At 41.6% G+C, this 21,957-nt stretch overlaps 1 protein-coding gene across 2 annotated transcripts in view; it reads left to right on the forward strand.

The window, feature by feature from the left end:
• The first annotated feature begins 11,590 nt into the window (after positions 1 to 11,590).
• Positions 11,591 to 21,957, forward strand: part of TNS2 (tensin 2) — a 165,858-nt gene continuing 155,491 nt past the window's right edge. For both annotated transcript variants that reach the window (XM_032212147.1, XM_032212148.1), the window contains exon 1: positions 11,591 to 11,732. In XM_032212147.1, coding sequence (XP_032068038.1) covers positions 11,631 to 11,732 — 102 coding nt within the window. In that variant the 5' untranslated portion in view covers positions 11,591 to 11,630. The remainder of the gene's footprint in view (positions 11,733 to 21,957) is intronic.

Consider the following 21,957-nt stretch of genomic DNA (forward strand, 5'->3'; position numbering starts at 1 on the left):
AAATTGTAAGCTGTTGGTTAAGAAGCCAGGGCGTTTTTTTTTTATTTTTTTATTTTCTTACATACCATTTTAAGTATGCATTCACATGATTGTTATTCTTCTTTACATTTGTCATACTTATACATTTATTATTTCATTTAATAGGTTATAATATACATTTTTGGTTGCTTTATTTATCATCCTTTCCTCCTGTTGTAATACCACCTTATTTCCCCTTTCTTTTCTCCCTCCCTCCCGTCTCTACTTTCTTCCTTCCAACTCTCCTTCCCCTTCCTTCTTCCCTTCCCTTTCTCCTACTCTTACTCTTTCTCTTCCTAATCTCCTTCTCTTTCTCTCCCTTCCATCCTCCTCTCCTTACCTTTTTCTTCTTTCCCCGTCTTCCTTTCATTCTCTCCTTCTCTGTCCCTTTTTTTGTGTCTCTTTCAAATCTCAGTTTATGTTTCCTTGGGATGGTATTTCCGCAAACCCAGATATAATTTAGAATCATTTCTTATTCCCTTACCTTCGCTAATCTATCCTAATTATGCCCCCACCTCCTTTTACATCTTGCTCTTGAATATATACAGTAGCCAGGACATGTTTAGGCTTCCCAAGATGTAGAGAAATCATAATCTAGAGCTATTTGTCTGCCCGCCCCCCCAGTAAGCTCATGTTTATCATCTCTAAAGGCTCAGGCTTTTATAGGCCATGCTTTTAACTATGGTTTACATATCCAGAGATCCGATTGAACTACCCCAGGCAGGCACAAAGGGCACCTCCTGATTCTACTTTGCAACTGATTGCAAATTGTGACTTGTCATTTCAGAGGTCAGGGTCAATTTATATAGCTAAGGAACCCTGGTCCGCCTCTTTCTCATGTCTCCGTTGTGCACATTTGGCATTTATCTTCCTTAACAGCAACAATTTTGGGTTTGAGTCACACTATAAAAAATGAATGAATGGCTGATCATTCCCACCATTTGGTCACCCTTTAATTAAGCACCACAACAAAGGGAAAACTTGTATCCTTTGAATGAAATTGAGGTACGGAGTGTTTCTGCTTGCTCTGCAGGAGCTAATCTTGCACCAAAAGGTGTCCTTTTCAGTTTGCAATCCCTTCTTTACTTCCTGGGGCAAAAGCTATTTTTCCTTTCTCCAGGAGTTTTAAATGATCTTCATTTTCTTTGGTGGTAATTTTGAGCAGATTTTAACATTGTAAAGGTAGTGGAGAGTCCTGATTCTCTCCCTTCAATTGCACATCTGTTTCTGATCTCAGAAATTCCCCTCATGATGTCTCCCCCTGGGATTGATGTGGAAAGACAGAAACTCCCCCCCCCCACTGCTGGAGAGAGAACCATCATATAAACGAATGGCACTTATTCATTTTGTTTTTAAACCCACCTCGTCTCAGACTCAAAAGCCCTCTCTCCCTTTTATTAAAATTTAAAAAAATGTTTGGAGGAGAATTTTTTTTGCCCAATGTCATGTGCTGCTGTCTGTAACTCAGCTCCAACCAATCCAATGTTTGGTTTTGAATAAAATAAAAAGTTAATACAGCTGTGGCCCCATGGGTTGATTTTTCCTAGCTTTATTTGTGAAAATAACATTTGTGTGTCCAATTTGTTTTTATTAGGGAGTAGAGCGAAGTGAAGGAGTTTCAGACAGACTACAAGTCCCTTTCTGTTACTTGCACAAGCCCAGAGTCCCAAAAAGATTACTTAAACTGGGTAACTAAATTTAGATAAATTTGCCTATAAATTTGATCCTTCTGTACTTCATGCAAATCTGGCACCAGACTTGGAAAACAGACAATACAAAAATCAAACATTCGCAAGCTAGAGAAATGGAAGAGGATGGAAGTTATCTAAAGCTGGCCTGCTGAGCCATCCTCGGCTGTGTTTTCCTGACCTCTAAAACAGGGGTCTCTAACCTTGGCAACTTTAAGACTTATGGACTTCAACTCCCAGAGTTGACAAGTCTTAAAGTTGCCAAGGTTGGAGACCCCTGCTCTAAAAGGCATAAGGAACCAATTTACAAAGTTTAACAGACACTTTTTTAAAATGAATATAAATAAAGTTGAGAACTTCTTCAGGAAAGGAAGATTGATAGACTCTCCCAAGAAGAAAAAGACTCTATTCTACAAAGATAATGACTTAAATATAATGTTTAAATCAATTAGGATGGATTTTTTGTTTTACAAAATTTGATGTACGTACTGATAGCTAAGTTAGTTTTGTATGTATAAAATGAATATGTATGTGTACACAGGTCTGCTGGTTCTTTAAGTAATGCTGAATAATATTCTAAAATTGGTAAAATATTATGGACTAGATTTGAAAATATGAGAATGAATGATATATTATTCCCCACAGCAAGGAGAAGCTGAGATAGTTAAAGTGATTATTTTATCCGAATAAGAGATTATATTTAATTTTGCCTCTAGTTTGAAATTGCATCAGGATTTTGTGTTTGTAATGAGAGAGAGAAAAAAGTTAGATTCTGTTTTTGTAAACCAGACAGGCTTATTGTTATAGAAATGGCTTGTACATAATGTTGCGTAAAAGCAAACAATTGTAGTTGTAATGTTGTTACCTTTGACTGTGTTAAAGAGAGGCGGACGTTGGTGCCTTTTTCTTTTTTCTTTTCTTCCTCTCCCCCTCCCCCATTACACTATGGCCCATCTTTTCCCCTTTCTTTCTTCTTACTGTGGGAAGTTATCATCCAGCCTTCTCCCAGAAAAATGAAATATCCTAGGAAATATTGAAAAGGCAGAATATTTCTCTGGATGTGAAAAGAAAGAAACATGCTTTAAAACAGTGTTTTTCAACCACTGTGCCGTGGCACACTAGTGTGCCGTGACATAGTGTAAGGTGTGCCGTGGGAAAAACACTTTATATATAGTCAATATAGGCACAGAGTTAAATTTTTTTAACATTTTCTAATGGTGGTGTGCCTCGTGATTTTTTTCATAAAAAAAGTGTGCCTTTGCACAAAAAAGGTTGAAAAACACTGCTTTAAAAGACAGAATAGTTGCCTGTAGCTTCCTACCCATCCCCACTTTGTCAATAGGCCATTGAGAAGGCCAGGCTAGCCCACTTTACATAATAAAGATGTCTCCACTGCAGCTGCAGGGGGAGGGGATATTGGAACTCTCCACATGGCATCTGAGACCTCATCCACACCTGGATTCAAAACAGCCTAGAGAGTAGCCCCCTGCATGGCACCATGGGAGTCTGACAACCAATCAGAATACATTTCTTACACAGGAACAGGAAACAGAGAGGTGGGATTAAACAGGGTATAAAAAGCCTAGCAAGCCCCTCCTTCAGCCCTTCCCTTCTTCTTCACCAACACTGAAGCATGTGATCACCTTTTCTGTCCAGGGCTCAAGCCTGTCCAACAATAAACCATCTTTCCAAGCAGCCTCCGTGTCTCCAGTGTCTTCTTCCCCACTTGGAGCTGAACCCAGAAGGACATTTCTTTCAACATTACTTTTCCATGTTTTTCCCCCTTTGTATTTTATATTTTGATAAACTAATTAAAAAAAGTTAAATCACATAAAAGGCATAAGGAACCTGGGCTGGTAGGAACTTAGAAGTGTTAGGCTAGTTTTCCCTAATGCTTTGTCCCCTCCAGGTACTTTGAGTGCAATTTCTATTTTCCATCTTTCTGCTATAGCAGATAGAGAGCAAGGTCCAACAGAGCTAGAAGGTAGATTGTACAGCAGGTATCAGGTTTGAGAAAACAGTGAGAACCTGAAGGCACCAACCAAGATCTAGGCAGATGGAATGTATTCAGTCATGGGCCCACATAAATTATTCCGCCTGAATCCTTAGTATCCCTGAGTGATCTGGGAAAAGGAATGCATGAAGAGCTGTTGCTTTCTCCTTAATAATATTTAACTGTGCCTCACTTTAGAAACAGATCAGAAGTATTGAGCTATGCCCTAATAATATTCTCTGTGTTAAAGGTGGTCAAATCCATGTAATAATCCATACAAAATAGAAGACCATCAGAAACTTTGTGTCAGTGGTGGGTTTCAAAAATTGTTCGAACCTACTCTGTGGATGTGGCCTCCTTTGTGTGAGTGGCTTGCCACCCATGTGACCAGATGAGAGTGGCTTGGCGCCCATGTGACCGGATATGAAGATGCCAACAACACTAGTCAGAACCACCTTAAATTACCTCACACACAGCACTGGCATGCATAAGAATATGATGTAAACTTGTTTTTTAAAAGGCATCTTTGGTTTGCGTTAAAACAACTTCAACACACGCAATGTTCTGATTGCACTACAAATGCAGTAGTCATCCTTATCTTTCACAGAGGCACTGAGTTTTATAAATATGAGCATGATAGTGTAGAATAATAATATCCAAGGACCTGTGTTGGGTTTCAAAAAATTTTGGAACCTCTTTTGTAGGTGTGGCCTGCTTTCCAGGTCCACTGATGGACCCTCTTCTAACCAGTTCGGTAGATTTGATGAACCGGTTCTACCGAATAGGTACGAACTGGTAGGAACCCACCTCTGGTTTGTGTGTGAGGTAGGTGGGAAGGTGGGAAAATACCTAGGCAGGGACAGGTCCACTCTCTCCCAAGAAACTTAAATGAGGATTTCATGAGACTCAAACCCAGGTTTTTCTAAATATTGCATGCAAGATAAACTTTCAGTGCGGGTCTCTTCCACATACACCATGAGCCCATTCCCTGCACAAGACTGCATGCATTGCATTGTGTTGAACTAGCCACAATGAGTTTGTTTAGTACAACATCCAGTTTGAAAAAGAATTCTGCAAAATTTGCTGACCAGTCTGACATGTCTTGTTGGTCCCTCAAATATTATTATCCTGTCAATATTTTTATTCTAATGGAGATGTTCTGTAAATGCTTTGTTTTATTCTGAATCCCAATAAATCAACACAGCTATAAGCAACTTTTTAAAAAGCCAATTAATGTTCAACTTGATTTTTCCAGTCTTTTCCATCACGGAGACATGAATTACCGTATCTCCCTAAACTGAATTTATTTTGCAAGTTCGCACTCGACCAATAAAGAGCCAGGAAGCTTAACTGTTCTTGCCCAATAACTGAATGCCTAGTTTCTGGTGAGTTTTAGCTTGCTGAAATTTCTTCCAGCCTCTGATACGAAAACTGATAGGCTGAACAAAATCACCAGGGTTATACACACTATTGAAAATTAATTGCTTTTCTTTTAATCAAACCCATTTTACTAAAAGTTATAGTGGTGCATATTCTTTTCTAATAATAATAGACTTTGAAGAAAGAAATTCAGCAGCTTCTTATAAAGCAAGATACTGTAAATTTGGAACTTATTCCTCTGGCAACACTCTCTATACTGACCTCAGACGTGGTATTTCTAACTGTTATGATGCTTTATCCTCTTCTGTCTTTTGTGCTTCTAACAGATTCCAGAAAATTTTGCAAGTTGTGGATGACATCACTAGACCAATAGATAGTTGTGCAGCTGCAGCTGAATCCAGAAAGCATAGTTATGATTTAACCCTAAAAGATCACCCAACCATTGGATGCCTTGAATCACATAGGCTGAAGTTGGTTTTCACTCAATTTTTCTTCCTTTATAAACAATTTTTAAGTGAAGGGTAACTGGCTAGGCATCTACGCAATTATTATTTTGCCTTTAAAATACATAATCTGTTCTGCCCTAAAATGGTGCTTGCTCTGCTATAAATGGACTTAGCATGAGGGATACTGAGGGACATTCCATTTAATTCTTGTAATTCTAATTGTACCTTTATTTAAATTAAGCAAAAATGTGAAAGTGAATATTTCAGAGAGATGGCAAAGAGAGTTTTGGTCTAACACAGGAGTGTTCATTGAGGGCCACATCAGGGTTGTGTTTGACCTCAGGGGGCCGGGGTGGGCATGGCCAGGGTGGGCTTGACATCACTCTGTGGCAGCCCGAGCACTCTGCCAGCAAAAACAGGCTTCCAAGCTCCATTTTCAGCTGTGACGTCTTGCTGCAACCCTCCTACCAGCAAAAATAGAGGGCTACATGCAGCCCTCCTGCGCTCTGTTTTCACTGGCAGAGGCACCGCGGGCCTGTCCTTCACTGTTTCCTGGGTGGCCCTGTGGGCCAGATCTAAACACTTCACAGGCCGGATGCAGCCCACAGGCCTTGAGCTTGACTCCCCTGGTCTAACATAATAGAAATGATGAGCTGATACAGAGAACAGTTGGAGTGCAAAGATGGAAGTAGATAAATCTGAGCTTCTGCTGGAGCAGGCGGTTGGATTAGAACAGGGGTCTCCAACAGGGGTGGTGTCTGGCTGCTGCTATTGCCGGTTTGCCCAGGGACACGCTGTGTGCGCGCACTTGATGCGCACTATGCATGCATGGGCAGTATTTTAAAAACCAAGATGGTGGCTCACGGAGAGAACCAGTTTGGGGGTGTGGCAGGTCGACTTACTACCTACTCAGCCGAACTGGGCCGAACTGGTAGGAACCCACCTCTGGTCTCTAACCTTTCTGGCTTTACGGACAGGTGAGCAGCAGTGGCAGAAGGGTGGTGGAGATGGGATGGTTCTTGCGAGTAGCAGGTGAACATACTCTCCCACCACTTACACAGCCCAATTCCAAACAAGCGGTGCTCTGGTATTGGGTCATGGCCCAGCATTTGGTGACCCCTGGACTAGAAGACCTCCAAGGTCCCTTCCAACTCTATTGCTCCATGCTGTGGGTTCTATGTTCTAGCTCGCCTGCTGCTTGCATAGCCCGATCCCAAGCCTGTGCTATGGCTGTCACTTGTCTCCATCCAACTCTGGCATTTAAATTATTCCTACATAACACAAACATCCTTTCATGGAGCAGCCATGCTCAGTTCAGCAGCTTTGGGGTAGGTGGGGTACACGTGGATGTTTAGACAGTAAGCTTTAATATGAGGGTGAGAAACTGTGGCTTAATTAATGAATCCACGCTAGAGTAGCCCATGATATGTGGCTGCCTTGCACTGAGAATCCTATGCTTAACTGATATTCACATCCTTTCCACCCCAGCTTAAGAGAAAAGAGCAACATTAAAAGAGGCTGGGGAATGCTAGCCTAAAATAGACTTAGCTACAGGCTGTTCCTAATGAGCCCATAATTAATCTATGTGCTAGCCTTAAGTCCTCCTAGAGAGAAAAGTTGCTTTTTCTCTTCTTCTTTCAGCTCCACCCCTTGCAATTTATGGGCTGTGTGGGTGGTTAATCCTCTGCTTGCTCACCTCTCCTTGGCACTTGATCTGGCATTTAACTCTTTTGATACTGTGATTCCATAGACGGAAGGTCTCTTCGTGAAACTTGCCCGGTCTCTCCCAGACAAGGTTGCACAAGTTCCATCCTAATCCCAAACAAGCATCTAGTATGTACAAGGGTAAGGTTCCTTACGAAAGAGCTGCAGTGAGGGGGATAATTGGCCTGGGGTGCTATCTTTTGTGCAATTGTTTCACAAGCACAGGGCCCAGCAATTGTAATATGAACACACATGTTCCCCTTTCATGGTATCTACGCCACAAAATAGTTCCTCATTCTGCATTAGTGTTTCTCTCTAGCTGTGTTCCAAACAATCCAGAACCTTCCTAGAGGCATCTTTCAAGACCAGATGGGATCCTAGAAAAGTCATGCCTTCGGAGCTGGCATCATCGGGCGACTGCCACAATGGCAATACAGGTGGTCCTCGACTTACAACCACAATTGAGCCCGACATTTCTGTTGTAAAGTGAGACATTTGTTAAGTGAGTTTTGTCCCGTTTTACAATCCTTCTTGCCACAGTTATTAAGTGAATCACTGCAGCTGTTAAGTTAGAAGAGCAGTTACTAAGGGAATCTGGCTTCCCCATTGACTTTGTTTGTCAGAAGACTGCAAAAGGGGATCACGTGATCCCAGGACACTGCAATGGCCATAAATATGAATCAGTTGTCAAGGGTCTGAATTTTGATCACATGACCATGAGGATGCCATAATGGTTGTGTGAAAAACAGTCATAGGTCACTTTTTTCAATGCCGTTGTAACTTTGAACAGACACTAAATGAACTAACCCTAACCCTAAATGAAACTGTTGTATGTTGAGGACTACTTGTACAATTGTTAGATCCCAACTCTATCCTCTACACTGAGCTCCCTCCCACTTTCCCCTAAATTTAGCGCTCCCGACAGCATTAGGAGATCACAAGTAAATATTACTCTAATTTTACGCAGTAGTCTAGTTCTAACAAAATTCTGGACTACCTTGGGAATCAGCGGCAGTTCCTTACACTTATGACCACTGCAGCATCCTCACAGTCACGATCAAATTTGAGCATGTGACAACTGGCATGTATTTACGACAGTCTCCTTGGTCACGATTGTGATTTTCAACCTTTTCAACTGGCTTCTGGCAAAGCAAAGTCAATGGAGGAAGCCAGGTTTGCTTAACAACCTCATGATTCACTTAACAACCACATAATTCACTTAATGGCTGCAGTAAAAATAGTTGCAAAATTAATCCTGGTCACATGGTGACTTCAGTCCCAACTGGGGTCATAAAGGGAGGACCACTTGTAAACTTCACGCACTATGTCTCTTCATTCAAAACTTTTGATTAATATGATTTGCTTGTATGGTACTTCCTTATGTGCCAGTTGTGAAGCATCCAAATTTTGATCACGTGACCATGGGGATGCTGCAATAGTCGTTAAGTGTGAAAAATGGTCATGTTACTTCTTTCAGTGCCATTGTCACTAAATGAATGGCTATAAGTTAAGGACTATCTTTGTTGCTTATTAACAATCACACAGATTTTTCTCCATAATGATCTGTACCAAACTTGATCCTTCAGGTCTTCCAATGGTGCCCTCATCACTCTTGTAAGGGTGAGTCCATCCACCTTATTGCTGGCAATTTTCTTCTCTTTCCTTCGAGCTTTGCCTGTATTACACCCTTTTCAAGAGAGTGAAGTCTTTGCATAATGTATACAAAATAGATTAATTTGAAACTCATTTGTGGCTTGAGTGAGAATTCTGAAATTGTTCAATGGTCCATTTGTTTGCTTTCTTGTATTCTCAAGAGTCTTCTCCAACATTAGAGTTCAAAAATGTCATTACTCTTCCTCTCCTGCTTCTTCACGTCCAACTTTTGCTTCCATAGAGAGTCCCAGCCTCCCAGGGAATATCATGGCTTCCATAATTCTGATTGTTATAGGTATAGGCACATCACAACAACTGAATATCTTCAATGTGTTCCATGCTTTCACAGCTGCTCCAACCAGTGTGGTATATCCCTTGACTGCTTATTCCTTTACTATTTACGGTTGATCCTAAATGGTTGAAACTATCTACCTCTTCAATATCTTCCTTGTCAATTCTAAGGGTAGTTATTGTACCTATTGTCATTTAATTTTGTCTTCTGTATATTTTAGTCTGACTTTTTCATTGTGCTTCTCGACTTTTATTTCTACAGCTTTCAGATCCTTTGCATTTTCAGCTACCAAACTAGGGTCATCGTCACAGATCCTTGATGATTCTTCCTTCAATTTTAAAACCACACCTGGCTATTTCCAATATAGTTTCCCTTATTAATGTATATTCAGCATATAGACTAAATAAATAAGGGGAAAGTATACAGACTTGTCTCGTTCTTTCGCCAACCTGGAGCCAATCTGTTTTGCTTTGTTCTGATGGTTTGTGTCCTGTTCTCTTTATCCCTACACTGTTCTGGAGCATTGAGCATCTGAGAACAGGGAATCACTCTTCATAAAAGTCTGGAGTCTAATATGTCTGTAAAACTCTGGGCACCAACTGTGATATTAAGTTTGTGTTGGATCTACTAGATTCTCCCACGCTGTCTTAACTAGTTCTACTTGGGTGAAATTGAGACCTTTTAAACCCCAAAATATAGTTCTAGGAATAGGAAGCAACATGGAGGTGAAAGTTTCTAGATAAAGCAAAAATAAGATGACACATAGTAGTTTTTTTTAAGTATCTAATTCATGTTGTTACAAACTTAAAAGTAACTACATAATTACATAATAGACCATAAACAAACATAAATCTAAATAACATACACTTCTGCACTCTTTTATTTTTCAGTCTCACCACTTAATATGTGTCCTCACTTACTGAAACGGAATATTTTACAATGAATAAAGAGATTAGTTTGTTAATTTACAAACTTATTAAAGTTTGGAGGTCTTTAAACATTGTATAAACCTGTTTTCAGAGTTGCAGCACGTAAATAGCTTAAAAGAAAGCAAAAACAAGAAATATTTCGGTTTTAAAACAGTTTAAAATTTGTACAGTATTGGCTACAGCTAAACAAATTTAGCTAAAGCTCTCTACTTTTTAAACAATCCGAAGGAAAGAACTTAAAAAACTGGCCATCACAAATGTTTGCCAATGCACATGTGTTTTTGCCAGCACAAGGACCAGAGACCCTTAACTGTTAAAAAAAAAGCAAAAAGAAAAGCTGAGGATTAGAATCTAGGCATTTGGGACATTTTTTTCCCCAGCTTGCCTTTAGTTAAGCTGGGAGGAGCTTTCAACTTTTTCTATTGAGTTGTTTTGTACAAGGTTGGCAGCCAAGAACTACAAGAGCAAGCTAGGCTTAGCAATCTTATGCATTTGTTTTGTTTTGATTAGGCCCCTTCAAGTGGCAACTGCCTGGACCAGTTCCTGCAGTTTACTTGACAGCAAGAGTGACTGGCTCAATGTCACCCAGCTAAGGTAGGACTAGAATTCACAGCCTCCAGCCTTAACCACTAGTGTTTTAACCACTACCACAAACCAATCATCAATCCTACACATGCTTCCTCAAAGTATCTAAGCCATGTCACTAAGGTAACTTTCCCAGGTAAGCCAGCAACAAACAGTTGTCTTAAATCGACCTGCTCCTCTGTACAAAACTTGACACGAACATTTTTCAGTTGACTTATTTACGCATGCTGCATACTCCCTTAATCCTTCTCCCCCACCCCTCCCAACTCCTGCTTAAAATGCAGAAACCTGGATTGCTTCCCCCCTTCTTCTCTCTGGAGAGGCAGGCCATGAAACCGCTGACCCAGAGCCCTGAAAAACTGGAAGGAAACAGGATACAGAATCTGGCTGAACCGCACACATGCCTCTTTGTTACTCTTAAAACTGCTCTGGAGGGATTTTTTCCAAGGGTAATGTGTTTCCAATTATGCCGCTACGCTAGCTGGAGTCTACACTCATTCTGACAAGCCATCTTCTTTCTCTTTCCAAGAGTAATATGTCATCTCTCCCTTCACTCCCCACCCCCACCCCACGCCCCCTTCCTCAGTCCATGCTATTCCCCGAAATGGTCCAAGCTTTATAGACACGGGCTACACACCCCCCCCCCCTCAAACACTAGGCTCCCTTCAGTTTGGAGACGGGCTTTGCCACCTGTTTACAGGCCGGGCTTTTTGTAAACTCGCAGGGCTCGCAGGGTTTGCTCTGGTTCTGGTTCTTCTTCTTCTTCCGACTGTCAGGGAGATGGAGAGCGGCGGGGACGGGGCGGGCGGGGAGGGCAGAGGGACAAGGAGGAGGAGTCTGCAAGGCGAGTCGGATCCTCCAGCCGCGAAAGGGGAGGCGAGGAGACCCGCAGTCGCAACCTTGCCGCCGGGGCAGGAGTCCGCAAGCAGAAGAAGGGGTCGTATGGGCAGGGCAGGCGGCTCCGAGTGCTGGGGGCCCGAGTGCTGCTCCGCACGCCGCCAGGACAAGAGCCAACCGGGCGCCGCCAGAATGCAGCTGACCAAGGTGCGTGTGCGTGCGTGTGTTTGTGTAGTGAGGGAGAGAGCGACCTCGGCTTTTCTTCGGCGCGAGCGAGAGAGCGCGCGCGGAATTGCGGGCTGCGTCAGAGGATCCGACTGTGGCCCTGTGTGGGAGCGCGTTACATGAAAGGGGCGCGCGCAAGCGTGCAAAGAGCGGGCGCCTCTTTAAGACTTTTATTCGAGGAGGGGCAGTTGCGCAGTTACGCATCCCTCGCCTGTCTGCCCCCCTCCCGTCTTTCTCCCCCTCCCACTCAAAACCCCGTCGCCCTTTCCCCCTCAAATGCGCGCCCTGAACTTCAGCTTGGTTCTCTCTCGCGCGCGCTTTCCTCCTCACTCCTGAGGCAAGAAAGTAAAACGAAGTCCTTGGAGGCTTGAAGCTCGCAAGGCGCTCGCTCTCCAGGGTGGCGGCGGCGGCGGCGGGTGGGAGGGAAACGGGCGCACCGGCGGCCTCTTGACAGGCTGCCTTGAGGATCGTGTGCGAGGCTTCTGCGCCCGGCTCGGCTCTTAAGTTTCAGAAGCCCGCGCGTTCCCGTGAGGCGAAAAGGAGTCAAGGAGGGTTATTACCACTTGAGGGGGTAAGGTAATAATAATAATAATAGCTAAGGGTTGCCAAAACGGCAGCGCGAACAACGGCGGGCAGAGGCTCTTCGGTGAGTGAGAAGACGCCTCTCTGCAGGCAAAGCGCGTAGAATCGAAGCGCTCGGACCTTAGAGACTATCCAGTCTGACCCCTCGTCCCCTGCAGAAATCTGCTTCTACGGCATATCTGATGGGGGAGCAACTAAGATGATAAAGTGCCTGGAAAAAGAGTGGGGTTTTAAAGGATTGGGATGTATTCAGTTTGGAAAAGAGGAAACTACAAAGAAGGGTATTCAAGTACCTTGAAGGACTGTCATGAAAATATAGCAACGTTATTCGGAGTTATGCTATCCTGCCAGATGATAGTCAGCTGCTATTGGCTTTACCCCAGCAAAGAGAGCCCACCTTGAATAGCTTCTCACCATTAGGAAATTCTAATGCCCAGATGAAATCTACTCACCTATACCTTAATCCCCAAAGAGCCATGTTGGTACAGTAGTTAGACTGCAGCATTGCAGGCTAATTCTGCCCACTGTCAGTGGTTCAATCCTAGCTGGCTAAAGGTTGACTCATCCTTCCGAGGTGGGTAAAATGAGGACCCAGATTATTGGGGGCAAATATGCTGACTCTCTAAAACCGCTTAGAGAGAGACTGTAAAGCACTGTGAAGCGGTATATAAGCCCAAGTGCTATTGTCATTGCTACTTCCCAGGAATAGATGCCTGCTGTTTTTTGTCCTGCCTTCTGAAATAACTCTGAAAATTTTTGCTGTATTTGCATGACAGTCCTTCAGGTACCTGATGACAGTTATCTTCTTTGCAATTTCCTCTTTTCCAAGCTAAATACATCCCATTCCTTTAACTAGGTCCCCCCCCCCCTTTCTTCTGGGCACTTTATTATCTTGGATGCTCCCCATCAAATAAGCTGCACTGCAATTTGATCCAGTAGCTGAACTATAATCTGATCAATGCGGAACAGGGAAAAGTACCTTCTCTTGAGTATCACCTTATATTTCTATTGATGTAACTGAGGATTGCAATCCCCACTCACAGTCACTCATGCCCTAGTCACTTCCTGTCTTGGCCATTGCAACGCGCTCTATATGGGGCTGTCCTTGAAGAGCATCTGGAAGCTTCAGTTGGTACAAAATGCAATGGCCCACATGGTTTTATACAGACCCTGGTGTGCACATGTATCACCTCTCCTGAGGGAGCTGCCTTGGCTGCCAATTTGCTTCTTGGTGTAATTCAAGGTGCTGGTTGTCACTTTTAAAGCCCTTCATGTCTTGGGACCAGGTTATTTGAGGGATCGTCTCTTGCCGGTCACCTCTACCCAACCCATCAGAGCGGCGAGGTAGGGAAATGTTGCGGGTCCCATCCCCAAGGGAGATACACCTTGTGGGACCCAGAAGAAGGGCCTTCTCTGTGGTGGCTCCCTCTCTCTGGAACATCATTCCCCCCAGAGATTAGAACAGCCCCCACTCTAATACTCTTCCTGGAGGCACTGAAGATTTGGTTCTGCCAGCGGGCCTGGGGAATCCAGAGTGGGATGGAGCCCATTAAAAGGCTCATGTGAGGTACGGAGGGTGGGGGTAATTTTATTATTTTATACCATATTTTTTATTCTTTTTATTAGTTTTATTGTTTTAAATGTGGTTTTATATTATGTAAACCGCCTTGAGTCACCATGGGAGAATAGGCAGCAATATAAATTCAATAAATAAATTTGCAGGTGTACTATTGCCAGGTATGCCTCCCCCCCATCCTATACTCATGTTTTGATATTTCCTACCAAAACATAGGACTTTCGGTTTTTAACTGTTGACATTCATCTTGCTCTTTTCTCTGATTGTATTAGCCTTTCCTGATTGCCCTGAATCATTTATATTATCCTCTGAAGTGTTTGCTATTTCCCCTCCCCGCTATAATATTTTTGTGATATTTACATATTTTCTAACTACTCCTCCAAGTTTTTTTTATTTTTATTTTTAAATAGGCCAACCACCACAAATGGAGACTCTGGTACATAGAATGATCCAGAAGAAATCTATTATGATATTCATGAGAACTGTGGGGCACTTGTTTATTCAGGGGAAAAAGAGACGAGGGATTGTCTGTGCATATCAGAAGGTCTACACTGCAGAAGATACAGTAGAGCAGACTGATTTTCAGTGGAGACTGGAATTAGAATTAATAGGTGAAAATAGCAACAGAACCAGATTTTGGCTTAAAAGTCAGCGGTCACAAGATCAGACTGCCAAGGAAGATGTTGGCCTTTCTTTGGATGGAAATATTTAAAAACGGGCTGGTTAGTCATATGTCAGGGATGGTAGATTTGAAAAATCCCTGCATTGAGCCTAGATGCCTTCCAAAAATCCTTCTAACTTCTATTTTCCATCAAAAGCAGCCATCCCATTTCTCTTATTCTGAATGGATTGCTGAATCTGTGACTGTATGTGAGTCCTAGAATGTACCTATAAGGTACTCTGATCAAAATACTGTCCTTTCCAAGGACATTTAGGAGAAGGCATGTTTTAAAACTGTGATTTGTGAGAGTCGTCATAGTCATAGAGCTACTTCTCTTGGATTAAGGCATCAACTTTTCTTTGTGATTCCATTTTACATATTTCATTCAGTGTCTTCATATTGAAAGGCACAAGATTTTGTCAACTGCAGCTCACTTCTTTATACTTTGGAGAGTATAAGCTACCATACTAGTGAAATGAGCTGCAGCCTCTGATGCTGGTGTGGCTTTTAAAATTATGCCTTTTCATTAAATATGTTAGTTGGAAAAGGTGCTAATTTTTTTAATAAATGCCATTATTGTGCCAATCATCTACCAAAAAGAAAGACTGCATTGCAACCATTACATTAGATGGAAAGCCACATTTTAGACAATGTGATCGCAATGTGTTTCCAAGTTGTTAGTCTGGACATAATGTAAATTGATTGGCTTTTGGTTGTCCTGCCCCTATTTGGAAAGCAGCCCCCAAATACAGTGGGAACAATAGGTCCATCTCATTATTCCATGAATGCTGTTTCACACAATCCCCCTTGCTTTTTTTTTTTTTTTTTTAAAAAAAACCCAATTGATATTGATTCAGGGCTGAGCAGTTCAAGAGAAAGAATGGGTTCTCTGCTTCAGGCAGTCAACTGGGAAAGATGTCAGACTGAATATCAATAACAGACTTATATACTACTTCACAGTGTTTTACAACCTTCTCTCAGTGGTTTACAGAGTCAGCCTATTGCCCCCAACAATCTGGGTGCTCATTTTACCCACCTCGGAAGGATGGAAGGCTGAGTCAACCTTGAGCCTGGTGAGATTCAATCTGCCAAATTGCAGGCAGCTGGCAGTCAGCAGAAGTAGCCTGCAGTACTGTACTCTAAACACTGTGCCACCACGGCCCTTGAAGAGGCTCTCCGCTACCTTTCTTCCCTGACTGTGGAAATACTCATGCTCATCTCAGGCAGCAGCACCTTGTCACTGAGTGGCACAGGAGTGTAAAGATGTCCAGAGACTTTAATTGCTTTATTTGTCAGCTCTATGCTGAGGATATGCAACTTTTCTCCTGTCTATTTAATGCAGACATGGTAGTGATGTGCAACTGGTTTCTTTAATCCCTATGAGATGGATGAGAGCTACACACCTTTAGCTACTCGCCTTTACCTTAATCCCCAAATAATGGACTGTGCAGTTGATCAGAAGGATGGTATCTAACCTGATTCTGGATTTCACTGTACAGGTAGTCCTCGACTTACAACATTTCTTTTAGTGACCGTTCAAAGTTGCAACGGCACTGAAAAATGTGGCTTATGATTGTTTTTCACAGTTATGATCTTTCCAGCATCCCCATGATCATGATCAAAATTCAGATGCTTGGGGAAATGTCTCATATTTATGACCATTGCTGTGACCCTTTTGCAGCCTCCTGACAAGCAAAGTCAATAGGGAAGCTAGATTCACTTAATAACGGAGTGACTTATTGAGGGCAGTGAATGTGGCAAGAAAGATTGTAAAATGGGACAAAACTCACTTAACAAATATCTCACTTAAAATGGAAATTCTGGACTCAATGGTGGTCATACGTCGAGGACTACCAGTACTCCCATTGTAGGTTTCGCTACCAGGGGATTTTTAATCCCCTCTTAGTGCAGCCATTATTTGTATTAATCAATGACCATAGTATCCATGACTCAAAGTTCATTTTTCTTATTTTTGTTTTCAATTATTATTTCAGGTGCAGCCTGTGAGATTAGAAAGCATTAATGTTACCACTGTTGCCTGTATTATGATTGTCCTCCAAACTACCCATGAAAAGCATTTGAAAGCTATTACTATTAGCTGACAACCTCAACATTAAATGGGCTCCCTAAGAGAGAGCTATATCTTGCTGGTGGCGAAAGCTATTTCTTGGCTATCAATTTGTTCCCAGGCTCAGACGAAAATGGTCTACAAACACTAATTAGTTTGGGACCAGGATACTGACTTGTTGACAGAAATGTGCATTTGGACTGGGGCAAAAGCCTTGCCTGGCCTATTTGGATGCCAGATGGAAAACCATTTCTAGGATTAAAGAGCCGCAGAGGTGCAGTGGTTAGAATGCAGACCTGCAGGCTACTTCTGATGATTGCCGGCTGGCTGCAATTTGGCAATTTGAATCTCACCAGGCTCAAGATTGACTCAGACTTCCATCCTTCCAGGGTCTGTAAAATAAGGACCCAGATTGTTGGGGGCAATATGCTGACTCTCTAAACCACTCAGAGAGGGCTGTAAAGCACTGTGAAGCGGTATATGTCTAAGTGCTATTGCTATTGCTAAAGAAATCAGTAGGTTTTAGAGCATCACAGCGAGAATGCAAATTTTTGAATCAGTGATCCACATTTTGTGTTTTAAATCTCTAAATGCCATTGTGAAATCTGCTCAACATTCCAATTGTTCCCAAAAGAAAATACACAATATTTCACAAGAGTCCAATGATTTCACCTAAAATCAAAAGTAAGAAGGTCAATAGATCTCAAGTAAGATTTTGGGATTCTCAGAGGAGAATATTAACTTTTAATATTCAGAGGTTCACATGTATTATTTCTGTGGGTGCTATATTATCAATTTGTAAGTTAAGTTGAGGGCAAATGGACAACCTGAAACGGGGGAGAAATTTCAAGGATTAATCTTTCTGACAAATTTCAGTGGAGCATTTTGTTGTTGGCAAAGTGGTTTCCTCTTTAGAAAATGTCTACTTCTACCTATGATGGTTGGGGAACATCTTGTAGTAATTATCAGCCACTGAGCACCAATTTTTCTCTTTCCTCTCCATTTGTTCCCAAGGGGGTGGGGGAGTTGCAAAGTCAGGAAAAGCTATAAAAGAGGAATCCATGGGCCCTGAAAAGATATTAAAGAAAAGACATGAAAAACTTTCTGAATCTCTTTGAAGATTTAAACTTGGTTCTAATGAAATCTGCCCCTCTAATCATACATGAATTAGGACAGTTACTTAATTTCAGCTTTAAAACTATGGGTGAGATTTTTTTCCTGTTTTTTCAAAGTGTATCTCCCTTCCTGCCCTTCATTCAAATAACAATTATTTTCAAAAATGTACTTCTATATATTGCCTTTTTAAATCCATAAGGTATTCTAAAGCAATGAACGTCTTGTAATAGTTACAAGAATTAGCAAAAGAAACTGAAATCTTTAAAATAAAGATGAAAAATACAGTTCAGAAAGGTTAAATAGATGGGAAGATTTCTGAGAGAATGTCTTTCAAAGCTGCTTCGAAGACACCAAAGAAGGATTGAAGACACAATTGCTATGTTCATAAAATATGTGACACTCAAATCAATAAGCCATATCATTGCTTATTGTGATGGCCAAGTTCTTACAACATTCTAATACAATGACCAGATTACTGCAACTTTCTAAATCATAAATTATCAACTCCATTTTAGCCTAGCCTAATATGTTTGCAGATCCATGCAGGGAATGATCTTACAGGCCCACACAAGTTCTTGTATTGTCTCCAGTTGAGAAATGTTGGAAGTTATGTAATTGGTAATGGATTTATACCCTCTTTGTGGGAATTATTTTTAGAAAAAAGCAATACAAAAGCTGTAGAGGCTTTATATCTACCCAATGAGGTTTGCCCTCAGAGATTCTGGTAAGCTAGTAGACTACATCTCGATGGGAGGGGAGCATCCACCCAACTTCAAAAAGTTTTAAAAAATAGCAAATTACCATTCAGCTCAGTGATGATCAACTGGCTTAAAAATATGAAAAAGCTCTCTATCATATGTGGTCTTGGTTTCTTTGTTCCTCATTTTTCTATTTGTTATAAATGGGTTTAATTATGACTCTTATTTGTTTGAGGGAGAAAAACATAGTTATTGCAAAATGATTTGCTTAACATAAAGAGCAGTAGAGATGAATAAATATGCATAGCAGTATGAATAGACTTTTACTTTCCATAAGAACAAAAGAGGCTGGACAATGTGAGTTGCTGAAATAGAAATTTGGATCCATAACTCTGAATTTAGAATGACTTTCTTCTAGTATTACAGTGCTATTTTAAAATGCCACACATCCATGATTTACATATGGAAGAGAATACCAACCTTGTGTGTATCATTAAGATTTGTGCTTGGTGGAGTTGATTTTACCCAGTTTTGCTCATTTGGGTATTTGATCCAGTGTTGTTCTAGGCCAGAGTACTGGTGGGGGAGGAGCTATTGTCATGTATATATTTCATCTTCTTGGGGGAATCTTCTGTTCTAGCACACGTTTTGAGGGAAAGTATTTGGGACGTGGTGGCTCAGTGGCTAAGATGCTGAGCTTGTCGATCAGAAAGGTCAGCAGTTCAGCGGTTTGAATCCCTAGCGCCGCGTAATGGAGTGAGCTCCTGTTCCTTGTCCCAGCTTCTGCCAACCTAGCAGTTCGGAAGCATGTAAAAATACAAGTAGAAAAATAGGGACCACCTTTGGTGGGAAGATAACAGCGTTCCGTGCACCTTCAGCATTTAGTCATGCCAGCCACATGACCATGGAGAGCTCTTTGGACAGCGCTGGCTCTTCGGCTTTGAAACGGAGATGAACACCACCCCCTAGAGTCAGGAATGACTAGCACATATCTGGGAAGGGAACCTTTACCTTTACTTGGTGTTGGGCCAGAGAGATAAAATGGGGATGTTTTAAGAAAGTATACCTGCAACCTACCTGACCAAGCTAGTTAAAATGGTCTGAGAAGTAGTGTTAGAGTAATCCATCCTGATGGTCCTGGACATCTTTCAAAGAGAATTTTCACAATTTCTTTCATGTCCATTTTATCACAGTCACATAACCTTGTCATAGTCAGGTTTTAACTGGCGATGGTGTATCCTGTTTATAGGAAGAAAGAACATATCTGCCTTCCAAAGTGATACAATTTAAGATATTCCTGGATGGTCTGGGGGTTTTTTTTGGGGGGGGGGCGATAGAGCTGATGATCTATTGTGAGATCTTTTGTAGAAAGTGATTGATGGGGTGGATCCAGGAAGCGGTAAACATCTTTTTGCATCATTCCATCAGGAATTGTCCTCTTCTTTTAAAAGAGTCAGTGGGTATAGCCTGAAATGGATATTCCAGATTCTTGAGGTATATCAGAATGGTTATCACGAATATTTCCTTTGAGAATTGTAAAGTTTTGGAATTAGAAGGGTGCTTTTAGGGCATGAAATCTAACCTGGAACTCAGGATGGGAATCTACCTTAAAACATCTTCAAGAAAGAGTTATCTTCCTGAAGCCAGCCCATCTCCTCTCTGGATAACAGATTCTACCATATTATCAAACAGTTCTTAGCACTAGGAAGCTTCTTCTAACTTTCATTTGGAATCTGTCTTTGTTGTGGCCCCCCAGCAGCCAGTGCAGCTGGCAGCAGATTTGTACAGCAAGGAGGTTGGGGAGGAACATGGGCCAGTCCTGGAGTCTGGGGAAGGCTCTGATGGGGGCTTTCTGTCGGAGGCAGAGAGGGAGCCAGAACCATATGCCAGTTATCAGCTGTCTTCAGAGGCAGACATCAGTGAGGCAGAAGAACAGCTGGAGCCTGTTCCCATTGTGCACATGCACAGAGTTGCCAGACGAAGGGAACAGCTAAAGAACAGGGGTCAACTTGGGAGTAAGGCTAGAGGTGGACAATGAATGGCCCCTCCCAGAGGAAATAAAAGAGGAACAAAAGGGGAATGGAGTTTGCAGGAGACAATTAGTTTGCTTAATTGGCTCGTGACTCTCTGAGACTCCTTGCCAAGTTTTGCAAATATCAGCCTATTAGCTCTCCAAGCCAGATAAGGTCTGTAGGTGACTGTAAATCCTCCCTTGAAAGACTTTGCTGGATGTGAATGAGCAGAATTCACAGTAAGTTAATAAATGGGTTTTTTGTTGGGACAAGGAGTTTGCTTCATGCTCTCGGAAAGCCTAGGATAGAACAGTCTTCCTATATTTTAAATCCACTCCGCCATGTCCTGCTCTCTGGAATGGTAGAAAAGATATGTTGATTTTCTTTCAAGTAACATCTTTTCAAGTCTTTCAAGAAGCTGTCATCTCTTTACTTGGTTTTTACCTCTCAGAACTGAACAATCCTAATTCCTTCAACGGAGGATTTTATTTCTAGTCTAACCTTGATCATCCCTCTAGCAACAGAAGCCTGTGCTCTGCTGATCCTCCCTTTGAATTATCACAAGGCCACAGTCTGTAGACCTGGCCATACAGATGATTTGGAAACTAGCTGGTACAGAACGTGGCAGTAAGAATCAATCTTTAAAGAACAGCCTATATGTTACCAGTCAAGATTTTAGAAGTTACATTTAAGGCTTAATATAATTGAATCTAAATATCTCTTCTACTATGTACCTGCCTAAACAGGTACATCACACAGCACCATACAGCTGGGAGAGGTGTGTTATATAGAGACCTTGGAGAGATACAAAAAATGTTGTGGCACTTTGGTTTTGCCTGGAGGCCAGACAGTGCCATTTTCCACATTTCATGTTAAGTAAAGACCTGGCCTTTCACTCTCGCATTCTGGATTTTGCTCTTCAGTCTATTGATGCTGTTAGTCCCTTAGGAGCCATTTTGTTAGTGCCAGTGTGATTATTATTCTATTTTTTTTATTTAAAAAAAAACAGTGTATGAATTACGTTACTTGGTTTTATAGTTTTCATCCACTTTTATATCTGTTGTAACCTGCCAGGGGATTTTCTGTGAAGTGAGTTAGTTATAAATATTTGAAATGAGCAATTCCATTTGGGGTTATATTTCAGTTATATCTTGTTTGGATATATGTTGTTTCCACAGCATGTTCTTTTGAGAGCTATTGAAATATTGTTTTGTGCATTGGGCTTGAAGTGGAATTTAAAAAGTGATTCTACACAGAACTACTATAATGCTTTATTGTTGAACAGTTCCCACCTCCATGACCTCTTTACTTAAACTTTGTCATGCTCAGATAAATTTGCCTTTAACTTTAATTAATAACTTCCTCCTTGCAACTTCTGGCTCTGTTATTGCTGTTCTAAAATTAAGGAGAGTAAGCCAGTAATTAAAGTTTTCTCTGCCTCTAGAAACTGAAGTTACTAATGAAGAGAAAATATATAATTAATGCTGATTGGAG

The sequence above is a fragment of the Thamnophis elegans genome, chromosome 2 (genome assembly GCF_009769535.1).
Source record: "Thamnophis elegans isolate rThaEle1 chromosome 2, rThaEle1.pri, whole genome shotgun sequence".
NCBI lineage: Eukaryota > Metazoa > Chordata > Lepidosauria > Squamata > Colubridae > Thamnophis > Thamnophis elegans.